This window comes from Magallana gigas, chromosome 2 (genome assembly GCF_963853765.1).
Source record: "Magallana gigas chromosome 2, xbMagGiga1.1, whole genome shotgun sequence".
Lineage (NCBI taxonomy): Eukaryota > Metazoa > Mollusca > Bivalvia > Ostreida > Ostreidae > Magallana > Magallana gigas.
Genome location: NC_088854.1, coordinates 1269013 through 1285455, shown reverse-complemented (window position 1 = coordinate 1285455; position 16443 = coordinate 1269013). Strand labels below are relative to the sequence as shown.

Below are 16443 nucleotides of genomic sequence, written 5' to 3'. Positions count from 1 at the left end.
ACAAACCTTTGGGTTTGTGTAGAGCGGAGCGGATCGGAAACCCTTGACTTGGGAAGATGATAAAAAAATTAGCTTTGAACATTTTCTGAAGTCATCTTTAATTTGCTTTATTTATTTTAGATACTATATAAAGATTCATTTTTCAACATATAGTGAAATTTTCTTGCCACGTGCACCTGTTTTTTAAAATTGAATGTTTCAAACATAACATTATCGTCAATCCCGTCCCCATCTAAACAAATGATAATATTTGATAACTACTGATATTAGAAATTAAAGAACATTAGTTTGTTTTTCTGGTTTAAGACATTCTCTGCATTGATGTCAAAGAGACAAAGCTGTTCACTTTTATCTTCATTTTTGGATTTTCTTACAGCTCGGTTACACATGTATATTGGTTACCTAACATCATTTATTTGAGACCATACCAAAACTGAAAAGTATTAATTTTATTAATAGTATAAATTAACATATATCTTGTAATTAAAATACCCGTTGGCAGTGTATTAATACACTGTAATAGTGATTTTAAATCGCACAATTGCTAAAAATTATAACAATATTCAAAATATAAGAAATAAGGAATCATTCTTTGAGTATTACATGTATGTAAGAATTCTACTGCACTGTAGGTAAAAAAAAATCTGAAAAGCACAAGTATGGAAGCACAAGTACTTTTGTAAAAAAAAAAAAAAAAAAAAAAAAAAAGCATCGTTTAAAAAGTGAAGGAAAATAACCCCTGAAGTACCCACTTTTTAAACAATTTAACGATGCACCCCCCTTCTCCCCGTGTAAGTATGTCAGAGTATAGTTCTTGTTCTAGAACTTCGTCGTCCTACATAAACTAATGATGATCATGTGAACGTTTGATATAGAGAATTTTACGTATAGAATTTGCAAGCTTTTTACTGACCAGGTCTATCGTGGTAACTAACAAAATGAGCGAAGAGATTCCGGTTATACCAAAAGTAACGAGTTTGACTGTCCATAGCGGAAATATCGTCAACTGGAACAGACTGAAAAGACACCCAAACCACGGGGCAACTGCAGAGGTAATTTCTTGTTTGTTTACAAGTTCTAAAAATAGCACAGAAGTAATGTAACCGTTATCCTTAAACTGCGTTCGATAATGTTCATACGATATTTAGCAGGTGCTTCCTCATAGGATTATTTCCTTGTCAGATGACAGCAACAATTTTGGTGCGTCTGCTTTTTTCTACAGCGTATTTTCTATTTGTATTGTAGAAAATACGTTAAAGAAAATAATTTAACAAGCAGGCTTACTGACATTTTTATTGACGCGAAGAGTTATCTGCTCGTTGTTTATCTGACTTCTTGTTGTTTATTTATTCCAGATTGCTGAATGCATCGATTCTGCACTAAAAACTTACCTGGACAGTGCTGACAAAACAGCACTTCAGGTAATTCACACCTGTGTACACTTCCTATTTTTTTAACCAAAAAAGCAACACCAGCAGCTCCCTCAAAACCAAATGTCAATAAATAGAACACATTTCAGAGTAATTCTGAATAGAAAGTCAAACCTGCATGTGGTTTATTTCTCAAAAACCTTGGAGTAGGGGAGGGGGGGGGGGCACTAGATTTCTTTCTCAGGAAGTTAATAGTGAGGGATAATTGTGTTTTTTCAGGGGGTGGATTGAGGTAGGGAGGGAACCTTAATTGTCTCTAGATCTGTACATGCAGTGCATAGGACTTTATCTTCTTAGCCTTGTTTTCTATATTATGACATACTGTGGACATTTTTTTATTTATAGGGGTCAATGTTCGTGGGTAGCTAAAATTTTCCTGGTTTGTTGGATCATAATTTTGGTAGTGTATTAATTGGGATAATTTGAATGAAATTAAACAAATGTTTGTATATACATTCTTGAGGATGTAAATTTGTGGGAAAGGGTTACTTATATGTATTAAAGTCACAAACATTGGTCCCCCATGAAGAATGAGGATTTTACAGTACTCATTACTTTTCCCTACTATAAGGGTCATTAAATTTTTTATTTCTCTGGCAGTATGAAACCAGTTTGGAGTGCAAGTCCACCAAATTTATGGAGGCACTCCCTGCTGATGAGAGAGGTGACCTGAAAGTTACAGGTAAAAATCTTTGTGTGAACGTGTTATAGAAAGCTGATGAAAGCATTATGTGAGCTCAATAACTCTGTCAACATTCAGCCTCTTCATGAACTGAAGAATAGGTTTTTTTTTATAGATATCGGGTAAAGTTTCATCTTTTATTTCTTTATCTCTTTATAGTGAAAGTTTTCCTGTGTAAATTACTGCCCCCATCCACACTGAAGGAGGGAATAGAGAAAGGTGAGTGGTTCATGATACTGTAGAAGCAGAAATATTCGTTGAGGATTTAATTTCGTTATTTTCGTTGGCAGTATAAATCAACGAAATTAAATCCATGACGAATTTTTAACCAAAGTATAATAAATACAAAGAGATAAAAATTTAACGAAATTAAATGCCAACGGAATTTTATTTGGTTAAAAAAACACGAAATTTTGACCCAACGAAAAAATAGGTGTTTCTACAGTATGTAAATATGGATGCCCAACTTATTATTTTGTTTTGTTTTGTTATCTGATGAGCATTATAAGTGGGTTTTAATAATAGTAATACATGTATTATGATTAGATGATTTTGTTATGAAAAAAATGATAAATAGAATGATTAATAGGTGTAAAGATGATGATGACAATGATGATGATTTTGAACATGTTGAAGATGAATAAAATTTTTATATTCAGTTTTTAATTAATAGCTTAATAGCATATCATCACCTACAGGATTTGAAGATGATAGTTCTTGTGTTTCAGTTTTAACAGAGCTTAACATCACGTTCATTGAGACAGTGATTCTGGCACTACCGGAGCTAGAGGAGGATGAGGAAGTGTCGCTGTCTGTCATCCAGCCGTACTGGGAAGCTCTGGAGGAGATGGTGGAGGGAGAGAGAGTTCTGTCCCTTGGAATAGCTGATCTAAATAAAGAGCAGTTAGAGGAGCTATACAATTGGGCCAAGGTGACCTAGTTAAATCAATCTAATGGATGAATGTTTTTAGAAGTGTTTGTAAAAGGTATTTTGTATCCACAGTCTTATTTGAAGTATGATCCAAAACTTCTTTAATAATCTGCACCACATTGATAAAATTTTTCTGTAGTGAGTACCACATAATATGATATACCTAGTTTATACTTGTATTATTTGTATTACAAAGGTATGGTACTGTTCAATGAATATTGTTATGATACCAATATTTTGAGTTAATTTATTCATCAAAAGACCTAAACATATTACAAAGTTGGGGAATAATTAACCTTGAAAGTGATTATCTTAATCTCCCAGATTAAGCCAGGGATTAACCAAGTGAACCTGGAGTCGTGTTGTGTGATGCCCAAAGATCTGACGGAGTATGCCAAACAGAACGACATACAGCTCCTCAGTCACAACGATGCTAGAGGTAAGGGAGACAAGTCATCCCAGAACAATACTACTCGGACCGTAATATGTACAGAAATAACAGAATTAGAGTGGTCTCTCTTTATCTGTATTAGAATTATCCTATAGATAGTTGTAATCTTGTTTAGCTGGGGCATTGTATCAGGTATACATCAATACAATTTAATACACAGATGTTTTTCATGACATGAAGTTAAAATTCAAAAATGAAAAAACAAAAATTAATATTATTTGTAATATCATATATTATTGTTTTGCTAGGTAAGTTACTGTTTTGGCCACCAAGTTGTAATATATTCTAACAGTATATGGCTTCTGAGATCAAAACAACTTTGTCTAGTGTCATTTAATGTGTATGGTTATGATGTATATATTTCATTGATTGTACATTTAAATGGTGTAAATCTCAGTCAAATTTTTAATGTGATTGTGAAAATTGAGAATATGTTTAAAATTTGGTCTTTATTGATGAAATCAGACATAAAACTTCCATGGGTTGTTGAAATGATGTCTATAGAGGAGTAGGGGAGTTAAGCATCACACTGAGATATATACGCATACAGATAAATCCAGAATGCTGGACATTTGAAATTGATAATGTATAATTATTTTAGAGACTCTGTCACTTCTATTCTAAGCTTGCCTAAGGAGCCTTCAAATATTTTTACACTCAAATTAAAACCAACTCTCAGTGGAAGTATTACCTATGACCTGAAAGACTGTCCTGTAAACAAACACCTTCATTTTAATCATCTTGTCAAGAGAGCTTGACAGTTACAATTTTCTTTGTGTGTTTTGTTTATAAGATCTAACTTGTTTGAGATTTGTTTTTGTTTGTTTCAGACATACTTCCAAATGAGAAATTAAGTGAAATTATCAAGACAAACACAACAGAGAAAGACAGTGACTTCTGGGAGATGCTGTGGGTGATGCGCTACTCGGTGCTCATAAAATGTCGGGGGATCATTAAAACCAAAGCTTACATTACAAAGTGTGGCCGTGATACCCGTCGCAGAAAGTGAGCTCAAGATTTATCCATCTTGGCTGTACGTGGCTTAATTGTAGTGGAAATGACAATGGTTTCATCTTTATTGCTTTTTGTGTCTTTCTTCAATCAGTGATAAATCAAGGACTAGCAACCTCTCCTATCATGAAAAAACATTGTTGAAACAAATATTTCTATTGTTGATCAGATTTTGTGATTGATACATTGAATATTTTAATTTGACAGATATTGCAGTTAGTATAACCATTAGGGGGTGAGACTTGCAACACATTTTTTGCAAATAAGCATTTTTATACATCATCAAAGATTACTTTTAATGCAAGTAATCCTTGGAACAAGTGTTTAAATTAAGAAATTTGAAATGTATTTACCAGAAAATATTTGATTTGAAAGTGTTATATATGTATTTTAAAAATTCTACATGTAACTTAAACTTTTGTGAAAAATGATCTTTCATATTTCATCGGAAGAAAGATTTCTGTATTATGGAAATATACATGTATGAAGCAATCTCAATTTGGTACAAGATGGTAATTCAATATTTTGCTTTAATCAGAACCTCTGAATTAGTTTTCTACAAATTAAGATCTCTTTTCAAAAATGGCTAAAAAATTGACAATGTGATAAATAATGATTTTTGGGGAGGGAAGGGGTTGGTGGTTAATAAAATAAATCATAATTTTACGAAGAAAATGAATGACATTTAATATATAATCTGTTTATTGTTTTGAGATATATTCTTAACACATATGCAGGAATTCAATGACATGTATATAGATGGTACTTTTGGACCCTTCATTCTTTCATTGTTAATTTTGCCATTGAGCAATGTAATGTTGTTTATTAATACTTTGTATTAAATATATGATTTTATATGTAAAGTTCTAAATGATTGTTAACAATGCATTTAAGGATTTTCTGATAAAATTGTTTGATTTTAAATCAGAATTCAAGTTCTCATAACAGCTTCATAAACAATATGGGAATGAATCCCATTTTGAAGACTTGCATAGAAGATGTGTTCTATTTACACAAAATGAAGGGAAAATTCCATTTTTTTTCTCCATAACTATTAATGTCTTAAACATGTTGTGATGTTGCAAGTGTTAATTGACAGGTACATGTATGTAATTAAATTGCAATGAGTATATATATTGTCTTTTTATCTTATATACAGTATAATAGGTCAAATTTCTACAAAATGTACTTCCAAACTTTTTATGCTATAGCTAATTACTTATAGTTATCACATTATCTTTTATAGAATTGTTATTTGTTAATGAGATTCAGGTTGTTTGGTAATCTTGTGAAGATGATGAATATATTCATTTCTAAGACAAATTCAAAGTATTTAGGCCACAAAAAATTAATCATTAGTTTCTCGGGCCAAAATTTTGAAATTTTGATGAGGCAGGCAGGTTTTTTTTTTTTTTTTTTTTTTTTTTTTAGACAAAATTTACAATGACGTTAACCCATATTTTATGATTTATTTGTGTACTCATCAGCAGATATTCATCAAGCTGATACATTGGCAAAGTTTAAATATTTGTTTTTAATTTGTTCTTTTTAGCTGATTCTAGCTGTTTCCTTAAATTTTCGAAGGTTGAGTTTTTGCAATTGAACAAACATGACAAATGGTTTGTGCCCCTGCTTCATTTTGCAGCCCATCTTTCCCCTCCACAGTAACAACACAAGTCTGAACTGAAATAGAGGAATTTCTATGGCATTTCACAGTTGAATTTGCCATATAAAAATTTATCAAATAAAGCATTCATTTGGGGTGTTTTCTTATCAATCTCCAGTGCCTTGAGGACAGAAATTAAGAAAAAGTAAATTAGTCATCATAAAATTCCCAAACAATTCAATTGTCCTTTATTCCTGCTACTAGGCAATATCACTGAAGCTTCAATTTCTTAAGATAAAAGAGAAATTTCAGTGATAGTGTTAACAGGGACCAACCTAGAGCAAACTTAGTATAGGAAGACTTCATTTCTGAAATTCTCCCTCACAGAAAAATAGGGAGAAATTTGAGAAATCAGGTAGACTTCCATTCTTTGAAAATGGCATAATGCTAATGATAATACATGAATAGAATATACATATTCAACCTTAATTTGAATTGGAATAAAAGCAAGTCAATTAAAATAAAACAACTCCTAAAAAATTTAAAATCTTATCCATTTTTTTTAAATTTAATTTATTAGGTGTATTCATACATTTTGTAGATGAAATGTTTCGTAATTGTGTTGGCTAAATGACAAATGAAATCAGTCTATGTGTTTCAGTATATTTTGGAGGTATTAGTCCAACCCTTTGACCCAATTACAACCGTCATATTAGTTGGATCTGTTTTATTTTAAAGATAACTGTAGATAAACGGTTTTATGATTATTTTAGCACGAATTTGGCAGAGTTATTAACTAATTACAAGTTACCAACTAATTTTAATATCAGCAATTAAAGTTATAAACATCGGTTGTAATTTTCAGTGCACAGTGTGAGAATGCATCAACCGTATCTATAACCTCTAAAAATAAGACAGTCGCTTGTTATTAATCACAACAGGATTTAACTTAGGCTATGACAATGTCTTTTGAATTAGATGATTATCATTTTATTGCTTTTGGAGTTAACTTTCACGATCATAAACTCGGAATACAGGGCAACTTTAACCTCTCTTTCTGAGGAAATTCTGGCGAAGTTACCAACCACATAGCGAGTCCTTATATTGACATAAACTTGTATTTAGCCCAAGTAGCCCCCTAGGTTGGTCACTGGGTAGATGTGTCAGATAAAATAACGTTTTTTACTGACAGAGACAAGCCTTTATTCTGAGCGTTTGGTCACATTGATTTTATAATAGAGAAAACCGATATTGATAAGATATGAAAAATCCGGAAAAATAACGATAAAAAAGTTTGATGCGGCGATGATTTTACTGATGCGGCGGTGCCTGAGAAACAAATCATTAATTTTTTTGGCCTTATTGTTTTTCTTGGGAGATGATATAGACGGACATAAGAGGAAACACAGACAATAAACTGATAAACCCCAGACACAATTTAAACCCAGATATCAAAAAAGTGAAATACAATGGAATGTAAATGACTCAAGACAAAGACACAGACATGAAATGAACGAAAACACGATGAAAACCGATACAGAATGGAAATTATCACCCAATGGAAAGGCTTGCATCTAGTATGAATGTGTTTCCATTCTCTCACCAGTGATTCTCTGTCATGTTTCAGTTGTATACGTTTTCGTTTAGTGTCTGCATTTCTATGCTGGCTTTATTTTTTGCATTATGTGTCTATACTGGAACACACAAACCAGAATTGAAACCGACACAGGATAGACACACATACAACACAAATCAGTATAACACATTGTATTAAACACGCAATATAACAGGAACAAAGACAAAATATAAACACGGGAATGTGTTGCCTGTAGTTCAATTTTTATAACTCACGAACATTTTTGTACTTAATTTCAGTTTGGTATAAAGTTTATTAAAAAAAATTGTTAATTTGTACCAAATATGTTTATACTATAAACATTTTTGGTATAAGCTAACATTTTTTTTAGTTTAATATAGACATCTTTGGTACAAGTTAACTATTTAGTTCGGGTCAATCAATCACTTTCCGTGGGCCTAAAGCCCATACCGTTACTTACTGACCAATGTGGTCACTCATTTGTCAATCCTTCTCCATCCTGTTTGATGAGTACCTCAATTAAACCACTATGTAAGTCTGTTTTATATTAGTAATTGTTTTATTCAGCATTGAATTGAATTTTCAAGTAAAATTACAGATGAAAATTTATCATACATATAAAACATTCTTAAAAGTAAGGCGTGCCATTATGGTCTTTAATGTAATTAACAAGCATTTTTAAGCCAGACTAAGGTATAAAGTAAAAGTTCTACATTTTCTTATTTTGAAATTATCTCTATTTGTTTTTACGAATCTTTTACACAACGGCAACGTATACCACACAAAAATATGAAACCATGTGACTTTTGTTGTGCGTGGTTAGGTATATATGTGCCTGCGCCAGGCAGAATACGGGTACATAATGGAAACACGACAGAGAAACAAAAATTGAAAATGGGCATTGAAGGATTCACAGACATGCAATTAAAAACCAAGATCTAACAATGAAATGCCGACACAATGGCAACACATTTACACAAATGAAACACAGACATGAAATAGAAACTCAGACACAGAGTGGACATAAAAATTACTAAATGACGCATGGGTAGTATAGATTCATGAATATATTTGAAAACATCAATGAAATTCAAACACTTAGTAAAAACAAAGTCAAATAATCGGTAATAAAAACAGTCTCGAGATGAAAGGACTTAATCCGAGAAGCCCATGGGCCACATCGCTCACCTGAGCAACACTAGGCATGATAAAATCAGCTTAATAGAGTCATAGCACTAAATATCTGGACAATAATACATTTAGATCCTGTATAAATAAAAGTCCATTTTCCCCCTTGATATTCATGTATAATATCAACTTCCTTTTCTAACAGGATGATTTTATACTCATATCACATGTTGAGCGTTGCAGTTCAAAAAAATATCCTAAACAATTGTTTATATTTGGGATATAAACCAACATCAAACTCTAAACCCCTTGCAAGGCCCAAGAATCGCCCAGGGACCAAAGTCTAAACAATTTGAAAGAATCGGCAATATGTCAAAATGCTTGCATATAAATAAAACCGTATATGATAACATTTTAGTTTTTGTGAATAATTAAAATGTTTTCCTTTGTATAATTGGATCTCCAATGTGACCGAAACCTACTCCTCAAGATTTTGATCTTAACGAATTTGAATCTACACCATCTGATATTGCTGTCACTAAAGTTACAATTTTCTAAGCAAATGGTTATTAAAAGAATGTTTTTTTAAAAGACTTTTCTCTAAATATTTCTATGTTAAAATTCGTGCCCCCGTTGTGACCCCATCCTACCCCTGGGGATCATGGTTTAAACAAACTTGAATCTACCCTAACTGTGGATACTTCTACACAAATTTCTAAGAAGTTTTTAATGACTTTTCTCTATATATTCTTGTGTAAAATTTCGATCCCCATCAGATTTTCACAACTTTGAATTTACCCTACATGAAGATGCTTGCACATAAGTTTCAGCTTTTCTGGATGATTCGTTTCTGAGAAGAAGATTTTAAAAGATTTATTCTATATATTCCTATTTAAAAATTAGACCCCCATTTTAGCCTCACCCTACCCCGGGGTCATGATTTTCCCAATTTTGAATTTACACTTCGTGAGGATGCTTCCACATAAGCTTCAGCTTTCTTGGCTAAACGGTTCTTGAGAAGAACATTTTTGAAAATTTCACAAAAATGTTCAATAATTATCTCCCCTTGTAAAAGGGCTGATCCTTAATTTTCAAAACTTTGAATTCCATTTGCCCAAGGGTGCTTTGTGCAAAATTTGGTTGAAATTGGTCAAGTGATTCTGGAAAAGATGTTGAAAATGTGAAAAGTTGACAGACGGACGGACCGACAGACAGACAGACAACAATCTTATCAGAAATGTCACTTTAGCTTTCAGCTCAGGTAAGCTAAAAATGATCACACAGAATAAAATGAAGACATAGACATACAATGGAGACAAAGAAAATTTATGAAAATGCAGATATGGAATAGAAACACTGATTATTTAAAAGAAATGCAACATAGAAACATGGACACAATAAAATCAAGCATACAAAATGAATAAAAAAAGTAACATGGACAAAGACAGAATAGAAACATGGACACAATAAAATCAAGGATACACAATGAATATAAAAGTAACATGGACAAACCAGAATATAAATATTGTTCAGACAAAGACATAGGATAGAAATGGACACACAATTAGAAAAGAAACACATACACTCAACAAAACTTCCAAGTGTTCACCTTGATGAATAGAATAATTTGAAAAATTGCGAAATAAAATAATGGGGAATTTTGAACATTTTGTAACGGATATGCCTTTTTATCAACAGAACAGATAAAAAGGACAACGACGATTGAAATCAATTGCCCATTGCGAAATGTAAAAACATTAAATTGGCTTTTTCTGCGCGTGCTTAATATGATTGGCAATTTTTGTAAATGTCATTAGTCTTTCTTGATAGTTTAAAAAGACAAATACTTAATATGGCCAAAATGAATATTTAGGACACAGCTAGAATATTAGTGCAGTGTTTCTACAACAGGTTATACTCACTATAAATTTGCTGTTTATTTTTACCTTGACAGCAATCCGAAGAAAACTTTTATATATATATATTTTTTAAGTCTAACGTCATAAAAGCGAAATTTGAACCAAACCAGAAGTGTTTGTTATATTTAGCAAAGGTCAATGTTTTGGGTCGCAAATTTTTTAAAAAGTTAATGGAAATCAGTCCCCCATCAACAAGACAAATAAATGTGTTTATTTTGTATAGTAAATACATTATACTTGGTGAACACTTACAAATTTTGTTCAGTGAACACTGTTCGTGAAATCAATAAACTATATAATATGGAAACCAACTTTGGAAATAATTTAATGAAATTATGCATAAAAACGGAAGTATGGAGAAAAGTTATAATATAATTTGTGACAGGTAAACAGGTAATAAAGCTATTAAAGGGGCATGGACACGATTTTGGTAAAAAAAAATTATTACTCCAATTTTAATGTTCACAATGCTTCACCAAGGAATTTTTAATAGGCGACCAAAATTTGAGTGCCATTTGTTGAGTTATAAGCGAGTTACAGAGTTTACACTTCTTTGCAATGTAAACAAAGCTTTTGTTTAAACTTTGAACATGGAAGTAAAAACTCCAGTTATAGACCTAAAACAAATGTGGTAAACACTAGGAACAGTTTATTTATGCCTATAACGAATAAGAAGATAGACAAACCAGCTTCAAAAAGAATGTTTACTTGTATATTAAACTAATGTAAACAAAAACAGGACACGAGCCTTGTTTACATGACAAAGAATTGTAATCCCTGTATCTTGCTTATAACCTTACTACTGACACTCAAATTTCATTTGGTCATAGTAAATGCATTCCTAAACCATTCTAAATAAAACAAACAGAAAAATAGAATTTGACCGAAATCGTGACCATGCCCCTTTAAAGCTAAAGTTTGTTTTTAAATGAAGACGTTCTTGACGTACATCATCGACCTGTTGAGAGATGAGACCAAGGGGCCTCTGCTTGTGCTTCAATTTAGGCTCAAAGCTGGCAATTTCTTTAAAGCTTGATATCTTTTTTTCTCACAGCAGTATTGTATTTTCTTTACTTTTCCTGAGTTGTACTCCGCCACCAAGAGATTGTCCCTGGAGTCGACACATAAAGCGGACAGGGAGAATAAATCACAGTTGTCAATGCAGCGGAGGAACTGTCCGTCCTGGTCTATGATGTGGATATAGTATTTTTTTCTGATACGGGCTGCTATCAGGATCCTACCCTGGCTGTCTGTAGTGATGCCTCTAGGTGTAAATTGTCTCTTGGTAGTTGAAGGATCAGTGTAGGTGAACCTGAGTTTTCTGGCCTGATTGACCACCACTACTGCATGGGCTCTAGTGTCTGAAACACAGATATCTTGATTCCTGTTCTCACAGATGTATTTAGTATAACCAGATGAGTATAGGGGTTGCCCTTTATCATCAAACTGTATGCATTGTTTCTCTGTTGAGCCAGAGTAACGCACAACTTTTGTTGGTTTTTCATAACAACTGATCAACACAACCAAGATGTCACCAGAGGAGGTACAACAGATATTGTGAGGTAACCATTTGCGTAGTTTGACAACCGTCTGAATTTGTGTATCCTTTACTATGTTCACTGTCCTATCATAAATATCTGTATAAACTAAATCTTTAGTACCTGTTAGTGCTATATCCCATGGCATGGCCTCTGACTTGGTTTTGATGGACTCCACTGGTTCCCCCTGCAGGTTGTACAGTCTCATGGTTATGTCATTATATCCACACGTCCAGATTTGTTCATCACTCAGACAGCACACTCCGATTAGTTTACTTAAGACTCTATACTTTGTTTTTATATATGAGATAACACATGGTTCATCAACAAGTGGTCTGTCAAGGTAAGTAGATTGAACAGCTGATAAAGAACAAAACTTTTTCCTAAATTCAGCGTTCCTGGATTTGTAGGCACAGACAGGTATAACATCATTAGATGTCATTAGTTTCTTTATATTAGCAGCGCACTGTCTGATCTCAGATATGATTTTTCTGATTTCTTCTTGCTTATTTAGGGCATTCAAATGACTGTAGTCTTCTTTATGTTTATTTTCAGCTGTTGTTAATTTCTGAGAGTTTTCCTTTAAATCAGATATCTGAATTAAGATACAAGATGCACATTCTCGGTATTGGGGATAAATGGATTTTTCTATTTCTTGCATATCATTTTGTAACACATGGTTTTGGCCCCCGAGTTTTTCAACCACATTACTAATTTTGTGGTCTCTGTGTTCATTAGAAGAAGCACAATACCCACAAATAAGAATGGCACATTGTTCACAGAAACATTCACACATTTTAAGTGAATGTTTTTGACACTTAGAAATAGATCTCCGAAATCTAAATGGAACAAATCTGTGTACCTTAGATGAGTCTGAGAGATGTTCTTCCTCACAGGTTTTGCACAGATTTTTGTTACATGTGTAGCAGTGCTTTTGGGGGACCCGAGTTTCGCAGAGATCGCACCATATCACATCCTGGAGGCTGTACATAGGGTCCATCTTTTAAATACTTTGTAGAAAAATCAATCTGAAAAGTGTAATTTTTGCATTTATAAATTAATTGTTCTCATTATACGTAGCAAGCACCTCCAGTGTCATAAGACAAATTAAATAATCATTTTATGCTATAAAAGTATTAACGTGCATTGTGAAATTCATTAAAAATCTATTCTTTCATTTTCCATAAAGCAGCCCTAAATAGCCGAGCAACCACTATGGATAATACATTTTCGGTTTAAACCATACAAATAAAATATGCGTGCACTCGCATTTTTAGTTTCAAAGTTCGACAATCGCAAAAATACATTAATTGTATGTTGCAAAAACACACTTTTACATTAACTTATACAAAAAGTAACACGTTATCTTGAAACAGCAGTAGTTATGGTTCTCTGGAAAACTGAGTATCAAGATGTTTCAAAGTATCCAAAACTAGCATAAACCTTCCTAGTCACTTCCATTTCTGCATTTTTAAGCATAAACAAGAGTACCCAAAACAAAATATCTGTTGATTCAAAACAAGTACATTCTCGATTAGCACTTTCCATACAGTGTAAATAAAAAAAATGAGCAAAGATCATAATAAATCATTTTTTACTTATTCAAAATTATATGCCACACCCAGCTGATATCAAAGCTTACCCGAAACTTTGTGCTTCGCACTACGGTGTAGAAAGGAAGGTACTATGTCAAGGTGGCAAAAATTCTCTAACTTGAAAACACTTGTTTGTTTATGTTGTTTGGTTGGCGACTATGGAATATTTTGAAACACCTCTATTGTCTACAGACAAAAGATTTCAGTTTGCAAAATCATTGTATAATTTATTTTTGTGCTTTGTTTAAATTTTCTTTTGTTACAAGAATCGAAATGCATGTGAACGACCGAGAACAAAAGACGATCCGTAATTGGCGACTACACTCTTCATACGGTGTTATCTGTTATTTGACGAAAAATACCGGAAGAATATCGTATCTGTACCCTTTGTGGTAAGAACGCTGTACAGGATAAAATTTATTTTCTTCTCGAATGTCCCCATTAAAATGCACAACGACAAGACATATTGATCTGTATATTACTAATGTCTAAACTTTCAATCTATTTCTTCTAATAATAAATTATTTTGGACTCTCACAAATGAAGACCCTATTATTTTGAGATCACTTGCAAAATTCCTTCAAAACCTTTCATAATCAATATTTGTAACTTATTGTAATTTAGATGATTTACCATTTATGGATTTTTTTTTTTTTTTTTTTTTTTTTTTTTTTTTTGATGAAGTGTTTATTAGTAAGCCAACTGCTTCTACATACATCACGTACATACATCAGAAATTTTCAAGGACACAAAGTATGTTTAAGAAAGCAACGAAAACAATTACATCAATAATGCATATATAATGAACGTTTACTAAGAGAGATAAAAAAATACATATTGGGCACCTTTTTTATTGAGAGAGAGAGAGAGAGAGAGAGAGAGAGGGGGAGAAGAGAGAGAGAGAGAGAGAGAGAGAGAGAGAGAGCACTAAGAGTGAGTTAATCACAGCGGTCCAAATTTCCCAGTCTGTATTGAACTTATCCATTTCACTTCTTTCTTTTGCACAGAATTGGAATACTTTATATAACTGTTTTAAATCATTCATAAGGGCATTTACTGTTAATTGGTTTTTCTGGCATCTACTTCTGTATATGTATTTTTTTATCAATATGAGTACAATATTGAACGCTTTTGACTTCACATCATCTAAGACACCAAAAATAAAAGTTTTATTATCAAGGACTATTCTAATTCCTTTAGAGTTGCAAACTCTAACAAATTCTGCTAATAAATGTTGTACCCTTGGACATTCCCATAATAAGTGATATATTGTTTCCTCAGCATCTTCACAAAAGGTACATAGATTAGTATCCACTTTACCAATTTTATACATAAAACTGTTTGTAGTTAATATATAATGGTTTATTCTGTACTGCAACCATTGAAATTTAGAGTCTGAGGTAATAATAAAAGGCAAATGAAATATTGAAATCCATTGTTTTTCTGTAAAAACAAAATGTCTACTCCATTTTTCTTTTCCCACTGGTGTTACATTTGTCTGATTTAATATATCATACATTGGCTTTGAACCTTTTTTTGTTAATACAAAGGTTTTAATATTAAATGGTATAAAAGGTTTGAAAACTTCATTTCTAATGAAGTTGTATTTCCTTAGATCTGAAAGTACAGCTTGTCTTACTCCCATATATGTTAAATAATTCATTTGAATATTAAATTTTCTTTTCAACATTTCAAAATCTAAAAAGTTTTCATTTTCATCAAACAAGTCAATTACACATCTAACTCCTTTAGCATACCATGATTTATAAAAAAAAAGACTGATTTCCTATCTTAAATTTATTATTGTTCCACAATGGCTGGCAACAATAATCCTGCCATGATTTTACATTTAAGTTATCTTGGATTTCTTTAAAAGGATACAAATTTATGGATTACTTTGTAATATTATTAATATGCCTGTTTATGTATTTATACATGTACATACTTGTTGGTAAATTCTTTTTGTATACATGTGTTCTATTTTTGGGATCATCCTCTTTCTTGTGATTGTAAATCTTTGTTGCCCCTTTTGGGGCCCAAAATGGTTCAATAAATCTTGTAATCTTCTCTTTACTTTGTTAAGCGTAGTTTCACATCGCGCACTTGAACAAATCCAGAGACCAGTTCACGCCAGTAAACTAGCTGTGGAAAACATAAATATCTGGGTATAGTGGTAGCTTACATAAATGACATATATGGCATCTCCTACTCTTTTTTCCTGCATGCAAATGGCTTGATACGGATAACTATGAAAACAATAATCATTGAGTAGAATTTTTTTCCAATAAAAAGACAATGATAACTTTTAAATTTTTTTATAATAATAGTTAAGTTTTTCAGATAATTTCCAGCAAACAAACTGTTTAAGAATAAGAATATCCACATGCTTCAACTCTTGCAGTTTGTCATACATATTTCTTTATTTGCAAAATGCTTTGCAAACAGTGCGAAGTACTTTAGCAAAAGTGTACAAATATTGTGCGCTATTTTATTACTGGCGAAATGTTACAAATACAAGATTGAGAAGTTGTCAGCAACTGGCATAAAGCTGTAAG

General features: G+C 32.3%; 2 protein-coding genes across 2 annotated transcripts; one reads left to right on the top strand and one right to left on the bottom strand.

Moving 5' to 3' along the window:
* The first annotated feature begins 916 nt into the window (after positions 1-916).
* On the top strand, positions 917-5828 carry LOC105336623 (glutamate--cysteine ligase regulatory subunit). Its single transcript, XM_011441001.4, has 7 exons — positions 917-1052; positions 1356-1421; positions 2031-2112; positions 2272-2331; positions 2841-3043; positions 3368-3482; positions 4325-5828. The coding sequence occupies exons 1-7, from the start codon at positions 939-941 to the stop codon at positions 4501-4503; spliced, it is 819 nt and encodes a 272-aa protein (XP_011439303.3). The 5' UTR covers positions 917-938; the 3' UTR covers positions 4504-5828.
* A 2420-nt stretch (positions 5829-8248) lies between these two features.
* Positions 8249-14038, bottom strand: LOC117681161 (E3 ubiquitin-protein ligase TRIM45). The gene is made up of 3 exons (XM_066074431.1): positions 13936-14038; positions 12417-13321; positions 8249-12116 (listed from the first exon to the last, which is right to left on the bottom strand). The coding sequence occupies exons 2-3, from the start codon at positions 13291-13293 to the stop codon at positions 11752-11754; spliced, it is 1242 nt and encodes a 413-aa protein (XP_065930503.1). The 5' UTR covers positions 13294-13321; positions 13936-14038; the 3' UTR covers positions 8249-11751.
* Positions 14039-16443: the final 2405 nt, after the last annotated feature.

Coding starts and splice junctions, on each gene's coding strand:
- LOC105336623 (XM_011441001.4), top strand. CDS start 939: ATGAGCGAAGAGATTCCGGTTATACCAAAAGTAACGAGTTTGACTGTC. Junction 2,332..2,840: donor GAAGGAGGGAATAGAGAAAG/GTGAGTGGTTCA, acceptor CTTGTGTTTCAG/TTTTAACAGAGCTTAACATC. Junction 3,044..3,367: donor AGCTATACAATTGGGCCAAG/GTGACCTAGTTA, acceptor TTAATCTCCCAG/ATTAAGCCAGGGATTAACCA.
- LOC117681161 (XM_066074431.1), bottom strand. CDS start 13,293: ATGGACCCTATGTACAGCCTCCAGGATGTGATATGGTGCGATCTCTGC. Junction 12,117..12,416: donor ATGGGATATAGCACTAACAG/GTACTAAAGATT, acceptor TCTGTGTTTCAG/ACACTAGAGCCCATGCAGTA.